The sequence below is a fragment of the Mytilus galloprovincialis genome, chromosome 11, assembly GCF_965363235.1.
Source record: "Mytilus galloprovincialis chromosome 11, xbMytGall1.hap1.1, whole genome shotgun sequence".
NCBI lineage: Eukaryota > Metazoa > Mollusca > Bivalvia > Mytilida > Mytilidae > Mytilus > Mytilus galloprovincialis.
In genome coordinates this window covers 31,198,101-31,206,729 of record NC_134848.1, presented here as the reverse complement: position 1 = coordinate 31,206,729, position 8,629 = coordinate 31,198,101, and the positions used below count along the sequence as shown (strand labels likewise).

Genomic DNA, 8,629 nt, shown 5'->3' with positions numbered 1-8,629 from the left:
CATGTACATTCAAAAATACACAATCATGACAATATTTTCATCTATGATTTTGTTGAGGCAACTTCAATGATATTATTTTTTTTTAATTCAGGTCTTTGTACAAAGTGCAGAAAAAGTCTATTGAAGCAAGCTCAGTGTGAGGAATTATCTTTAGATGTTTCTAAAATAGTGCAGGTAAGATCAAATATAATTATGTTTTCAAGGAAAATCTTGTAAAAGTAAACAACAATTGAGTATTGTCTGTGGTATACAAAATGTATACATGTACATGTATTCACTGCACTTTTAATTCAAGGAATTTTAATATGCCAGTAGTACTGTTTATGTTGAAACACCTACTTCAAGTTAACTTTTTATAAATCACTTTTATTCATATTAGTATCAGATGGCAGATCCAGAACTTTTCATAATCCCTTGAACTGACCTAAGGGGGAGGGGCTCTGCAGTCATGCTTCAGTGATTCCCCACATAATCAACCAAATCCCCCCTTTTCCTGATACACCTATGCATATTAAGTACATCTTTGTACATTAATATATATATATACATATAGACTGCATGTCAGAAAAAATATGAAATTTAGGCAGATAATGATACAATTCCAAATTTATAAAATATGGCCACCAGAGACAGTACATGATTCTAATTTCTGAGTTTTTCTATGAAACTTCATGCCAGGTATACAATTATAAAACTTTACAAAATTGATGTCAAACTGCAATGATATACATGTTTAAAAATAGCTAGAGGGAAGTCATTTAAAATATACACATTTTTCCAGGGTGATCAGCATTCCAATTGGAGACAAGAGACACATATATCTGACCATGAAATGACAGATAATGTACCAGAATTTAGCAGCAGAACTATAGTAGATAGCTATAGTCAACCTAACCATGTATGTTAACAATTGTATATTTTCAAATCCAAATACTATAACTGTGACACATCCAATTTTTGACAAACAAAAGCTTTACAGCTAATTTTTTAATGCATGTAGGGTAAGACTTTCAGTTTGGTTTGCTTGCTGGCTTTGTTTGTATAGTGACAATTTTAATTGAATTACTTGCAATCAAATTTAAATATGATATGTACTGCTTTGATAATGCAGGCCTATATTGTTTGCAGATGTCAATCTTAATTACAATGCTTGAGCTAACATTTATACAAACAAAGCAAACAGGCTAGCCTTGTACTCTACAAGCATTTGGAAATTAGCTGTAATTCTTGCATATACATATACATGTACATGATGGTCAAACAAACTTTACACTGGAAGAGTGCCAGTCACTGCCAATGAGACAACTCTCCATCCAAGTCACAATTTGTAAAACTAAACCATCATAGGTCAAAGTAAGGCCTTCAACAACAACACAATTTGCAAGTTTGAGCCTGATATTAAAAGTAAATGCATTTCTTTATTGAATGTTTGCAGGTTGAAGCAGATGAAGAGCATACATGTATGTCTATTACTAACAGGAGAAAAAGAAAGGTAAATACCATGAAATGTTTTTGAAAGATATGATTAATATTGTATATCAGATCAAACATGTCATACTTTTCCATATTTAGCTTTACAAATAAGCTATTATTTAAAAACAACTAGCCCCACCATCCTTAAATTTTTCAAGCTACATGTAACATGTTGTTAAATCAGTAAAATCTGTGATTATCTACAAAGTTTTAAAAAAAAAAATGTTCATCTTGTAACAGTGTTAAGTAAAAATATGTTAAAAATAAAAAAAGAAGATGTTGTATGATTGCCAATGAGACAACTCTGCACAAGATACCAAAATAACCCAGCAATTAACAACTACAGGCCACTGTATGGCCTTCAACAATGAGCAAAGACCATACCGCATAGACAGCTATAAAAGGCCCTGAAATGACAATGTAAAACAATTCAAACGAGAAAATTAACAGCCTAATTTATGTACAAATAGGTCAAGGTCAATGTAGTTGAATGCATTACTGTTTTAGATTATAGCGAAAGTTTAAAAATATGTCAAGTTACTTGAAAATAAAATACTCTTGAATTTAGGAACATGGAGTATAAAAAAATTAAGGTGGCGGATCCAGGAATTTTCATAAGTGGGGGCCCGCTCCAGTCACGCTTCAATGATTCCCTATATAAGCAACCAATTTTTTTCCCAAAAAGGGGGGCCTGGGCCCCCTGGCCCCCTCCCCCCCCCCCCCTAAATCCGCCTCTGAGTTAAAAAAAACATGATGACATGTACATGTGTAACATACAACTGAACGTGTAAAACAATAATTATGCCCCATTAATGTGCATTATGATTCCTGGTCTGTGTGTCCATTCGTCTGTCATGTCTGTCTGACTGTCCCACTTCAGGTTAAATACTTTGTTCCAGATACATGAAGATATTTTGATGAAGTTGAAGTCCAATCAACTTGAAACTCATTACTCATGTTCCCTATGATATGATCATTATAATTTTTATGCCAAATTGGAGTTTTTATGATGTTTCACTGTCCATTAAACATAGAAAATGACAGTGCAAAAGGGGTGGGGCATCAGTGTACTATGGATACATTCTTGTTGGGATTTGTTTTTTCATAAAAAGATCAGTTTATTAGTCACTAAACCTTATTTTAACACTACAGTGATCAATGTCAATTAATGTACAATGTAAATTACAGGCGAAAGAGTGTTTAGATGATTTAGTCCTCAGTCAGGAAACAGACCAGTCACTTGCAGGGGGAAGTCAGGTTTCAGAGGCGTCAGTTTGTGTGATTGAAAAATTAGATAAACTTAATGAATTTTTAAGCCTGTCTGGAATTAGTCCAGTAAAGAAGATCCAGGGACCTTTGGAGAGTGCTAGTGCAAGAACCATTCAGAGATATAAACTCAAGGCTAGGCAGTGCCTTAACTCTGTTTTTGAAACAATTTGTCCAGGTGAGGCACCATTTCTAGAAGCTGAACTTTATCCAGAATCATTGAAAGACAATACCATGAAGACTCTTCTAGAAATATACACTAAGGCTGATACATGGATGTTCAGACGACAGGTCTTGTCTATCCTCACTGAGCAACTAAACTATGATGGATTAAGAAAGGTAAGGATTATTCTTAGATAGAATTACATGTACTATATTTTTTGTGAAGGTTAATTTAAGACTAAATGTCTTATATTTAATATCATCTGTCCTTGACCTCGTTTTTATATTTCATTATTCATTCAATCATTGTTAGGTTTTTGTGTTTTGGTCGGTTTTCCAAATACTTAAAGCAATAGGTCAGCTATGTTTAGTGTATGGAACAATTAATGTAATTGTAAAGTGTACATGTCTGTCTTTAAAGTATTATCTGACTTGAAGTCATTTTCATGGTTAATTGGTCATTGAAATTTTTTGTTAAATTTGTCAGTTTGTTAGATTATATTTGATACTTTAAGCAACAGGTCAATTGTATTTAGTGTTTTGAAAGATTGTTAAGGGCAAATTATGTCTGTCAGGCCTGCTTCATTTGACTATATATATATCATACAACATTGATTTTGTTTATAAAAAAAGATGTGGTATGGCTACCAGTGAGACAACTCTCCACAAGAGACCAAATGACACAGAAATTAACAACTTTTGTTCATTGTATGGCCTTCAACAATGAGCAAAGCTCATACACCAAAGTTATAAAAGACACCAAAATGACAAATGTAAAATAATTCAAAGGAGAAAACAAACAGTCTAGTTTATATACAAAAACTTAGTACTTTGTTACAGTCAACATCTAAGAACCCCAAGAATTCAAGAATAAAATCCCATTGCAACGACAAAATGTTACCAATACATAATAGTTACGAGAAAAACATTATAATTGTATAAAAATCAGTTGAAAAAGGCTTTTCAGATGGATACAAATAACATACATCTATTAAACAAAAACAGAGTGCACATCTTATATCCCATCAACAAAATATCCTAATTACTGATCTGCGAGTACTTAAAATCATCAACAGCTAGTTCAAATCCACTAGTTCAACTATAAATAAAAAAATCATGCATCTAAGAGTACATTATTTTTAGTTTAGTTAATGTGATAGTTGCAAAACCTTCATGTTACAGACTTTTATAATAAATTCAATGATAAGGCAAGGGAAATAGGCAAAACTCCTAAGTGAGTGCTTTTATTTTCTTTTTTTATAGATGATTCCCAATATTACACAATGGAGGTACTATGAGGCTAAAAGACACACAGACAAGTCAGGTGCAGGACAGCCAGTTCAGCCCTCAAAACAACAGAGAGAGAAGTTTGATGCCAAATGTTTAGAACATTTTATAGATTTTATAACATCTAATCAAATCATTAAGGACCTACCATTTGGGGATAAAACTCTAAGATTATCAACTGGAGAGATCAGAAATATACCAAATGTAGTTCGATCCATTGCACCAGTTTCCATCATCAAACAGTATAACCAGTTGTGTGAAGAAGATCAGGTTAAACCTTTAGGTAAGTTTATCCTAAACTAAAGAAAGTCAATCCTTATAATACAGATACCCAATTTTCCCCCGCTATTAGACACAAAGGGGCATAACTGTTTAAAGGTAAATGCAAATTCAGCCTACAATTGAACTTGACATATATATGTAATTAGTATCATAGATTTCGTCCACATATGCTTTATAGTTATATCACAATTTGAAAAACAGTGAAGTCTTGACCTCTGTCAGAATATTGTGGGAAATAATTTGATAAAAAATGGAACATTGTCATGTCATAAAATGGTACACACCCATTGAGACACATAAGGTAAAAAAATAAAGTTTATTATTGTCATTCTAAATATTATGTAGTCTTATATGCCACAAAAGGATGCATTATGTTATACAGACTACAGTAATATGTCTTTCTATGCACAAAAAGACTATATAATACATGTAAGGTGCATATGCAGAACATGTAAAAATTTTACTCTAAATCTGCATTACCAGTGTACAATGGGCTTTATTAGATTAAAAAATATTTTCACATTGATGTGCTTTTGATTTAAATTTATCAATAACATCTTTAAAATGTTGATTATGTTTGCAGGCACAAGCACCCTATATAAACTTTTAGATGAGTGTGCAGCATCAGTGAGAAAAAGTATGGAAGGACTTGACAATTACATAACAGAGGGAGGCAGGGCTTTTGTTGAGTTGGAGAAATTAGTTGTGCTATTACCTGAGGATACACAAGCACTGAAAGCAAGACTTCAGGAGGCAAAGCAGTACCTAAAAACAGATATGAAAGTAAGTGTTTTTTTTAGCTCACCTGGCCCAAAGGGCCAAGTGAGCTTTTCTCAGCACTTGGCGTCCGGCGTCCGTCGTCCGTCGTCTGTCGTCCGTCGTCTGGCGTCGTTAACTTTTACAAAAATCTTCTCCTCTGAAACTACTGGGCCATATTTAACCAAACTTGGCCACAATCATCATTGGGGTATCTAGTTTAAAAAATGTGTCCGGTGACCCGGTCAACCAACCAAGATGGCCGCCATGGCTAAAAATAGAACATAGGGGTAAAATGCAGTTTTTGGCTTATAACTCAAAAACCAAAGCATTTAGAGCAAATCTGACATGGGGTAAAATTGTTCATCAGGTCAAGATCTATCTGCCCTGAAATTTTCAGATGAATCGGACAACCCGTTGTTGGGTTGCTGCCCCTGAATTGGTAATTTTAAGGAAATTTTACTGTTTTTGGTTATTATCTTGAATATTATTATAGATAGAGATAAACTGTAAACAGCAATAATGTTCAGCAAAGTAAGATTTACAAATAAGTCAACCTGACCCAAATGGTCAGTTGACCCCTTTAGGAGTTATTGCCCTTTATAGTCAATTTTTAACCATTTTTCGTAAATCTTAGTTATCTTTTAGAAAAATCTTCTCCTCTGAAACTACTGGGCCAAATTAAACCAAACTTGGCCACAATCATCATTGGGGTATCTAGTTTAAAAAATGTGTCCGGTGACCCGGCCAACTAACCAAGATGGCCACCACGGCTAAAAATAGAACATAGGGGTAAAATGCAGTTTTTGGCTTATAACTCAAAAACTAAAGCATTTAGAGCAAATCTGACATGGGGGTAAAATTGTTTATAGGGTCAAGATCTATCTGCCCTGAAATTTTCAGATGAATCGGACAACCTGATGTTGGGTTGCTGCCCCTGAATTGGTAATTTTAAGGAAATTTTGCTGTTCTTGGTTATTATCTTGAACATTATTATAGATAGAGATAAACTGTAAACAGCAATAATGTTGAGCAAAGTAAGATTCACAAATAAGTCTACATGACCGAAATGGTCAGTTGACCCCTTTAGGAGTTATTGCCCTTTATAGTCAATTTTTAACCATTTTTCGTAAATCTTAGTAATCTTTTAGAAAAATCTTCTCCTCTGAAACTACTGGGCCAAATTTAACCAAACTTAGCCATAATTATCATTGGGGTATCTAGTTAAAAAAATGTGTCCGGTAACTCGGCCAACAAACCAAGATGGCCACCATGGCTAAAAATAGAACATGAGGGTAAAATGCAGTTTTTGGCTTATAACTCAAAAACCAAAGCATTAAGAGCAAATCTGACAGGAAGTAAAATTGTTGATCAGGTCACGATCTATCTGCCCTGGAACTTTCAGATGAATCGGATAATCGGTTGTTAGGTTGCTGCCCCTGAATTGGTAATTTTGAGGAAATTTTGCTGTTTTTTTTTGTTATTATTTTGAATATTATTATATATAGAGATAAACTGTTAACAGCAATAATGTAAGCAAAGTAAGAACTAAAAATAAGTCAGTATGACCAAAATAGTCAATTGACCCCCTAAGGAGTTATTGCCCTTCATAGTCAATTTTTAACAATTTTCTTAAAATTTGAAGATTTTCAATAACATTTTCCACAGAAAGTACTGTTATAGATAGAGATAATTGTAAGCAGCAAGAATGTTTAGTAAAGTAAGATCTACAAACACATCACCATCACCAAAGCACAATTTTGTCATGAATCCATCTGTGTCCATTGTTTAATATTCACATAGACCAAGGTGAGCGACACAGGCTCTTTAGAGCCTCTAGTTTAATAATTTAAGCATTTTCTTATGTTATTTAAAATTACAGCGGCGATGATGTAATAGTTAGTATGTCCACCTTAAATACAAGAGATTGTGGGTTCAAACCCTGTCAGGGTCAGTCCAAAAACTAAAAAAAATATTTTTGCTGATTCTCTGCTTTATACATGCCTCAAGGATTAAAAGAACAAAGACTGGTAAACTGATTTTGAATAATGTGTTCAGGTCCAAGTGAGGAGATATGTCTTTTTGTGAACTTTTTTGTTATGTGTTAGCACATTAAAAAATTCCACACTTTTAACATAGCATTTTGGAGAAAAAACAGACTGCTAGCCCAGAGATTGATTTGTTCGACATGTTTCTGTAAACTGTTGTCCTGTGAGTTAGAAAATTAAAAATCTGGCTTAATCAATATTTGATGGTCTAGTACAAAGCATGACTATTATTCATTAATTATAACAAAGTCCTTTATATATATGCACCTTTCTTGCCACTGGACACTAGACAACCAATAAATGTCATTGAAGGTATTTTAGGAAATTTATTTGCACAAAATATTATCATGAACATATAGTTTAGCTTTAAATTTTCAGATTCATGTGAGGCAAACTTCAACAGTTGCTGACCATTGTGCACCATATGCATTGAGCACAAGTGATCCATGCTTTAGAGGAGTATGTGACCATGAACATGACAGCCGATGTGACAGCTGCTCAGATATGGCAGATCTGTTTGATATGTTACTAACAAAAGTTATTGCCAACACATGGGAGAATAGAGATTCAGTGCTTTATACAGTAAGTTCCAATCCATCTCTATGTATAATTAGAATTAGATATGTTGAAGTTAACCAATAGGAAATTTTACTTCAGATAAATTTTATAATCAAAATATATCGTTTGTCACATAGAAAAAAGTTAATAGTGAGTTAAACGGACTATAAATTTGATTTTTTTCTGGTAAAACATAAAATAAAAATGTATTTGTTTTTCAAATTAAAAATTGTATGTTGGATATAATTATACCCCTGCTCTAAAAAAAGGGGGGGTATACTGTTTTACCTCTGTTTGTTCTTCCGTCAGTCAGTCAGTCTGTCCCATGAATATTTTTCGTCCCATTTTTCTCAGGAACTACAATACAAGGATTGCTGAAATTTGGTTTCAGGGTTTATCTAAGTCAGCTATACCGTGTGATGCGTTTTCAGATTGATCACTTGACAACTTCCTGTTTACGGAACACTTGTATGATTTTACACTATTAATATTATTCACTTGCGGCGGGGGTATCATCAGTGAGCAGTAGCTCCCAGTTTCACTTGCTTTTTTAGCAGTATGTGAACATAGATCTATAACTCATTTGCCTACATAGACAATAACTGTTTAGTGTCTTTGAATATCAGCTGTATTTGTATGAGGCTAGGAAACAAGGTGTATGATTGTATGCGCTTTTAGCGAGTTTCATGAAATTTTCTTTGTCCAAGGGCCATTATTCATTTAAAAGAGTGTCAAACATGATCTGTAACTCCTTGTAAAAGTGTGCAATAAGTATCCTAGCTCCAAATCTATATGTA

The 8,629-nt window shown here is 33.6% G+C and overlaps 1 protein-coding gene across 1 annotated transcript; it reads left to right on the top strand.

The window, feature by feature from the left end:
• The first annotated feature begins 832 nt into the window (after window positions 1–832).
• Window positions 833–7,684, top strand: LOC143050719 (uncharacterized). The gene is made up of 6 exons (XM_076223849.1): window positions 833–898; window positions 1,436–1,492; window positions 2,662–3,078; window positions 4,165–4,471; window positions 5,054–5,257; window positions 7,653–7,684. Exons 1-6 carry the CDS (start codon window positions 833–835, stop codon window positions 7,682–7,684), a joined length of 1,083 nt encoding a protein of 360 aa, XP_076079964.1.
• The last annotated feature ends 945 nt before the right edge of the window (window positions 7,685–8,629 follow it).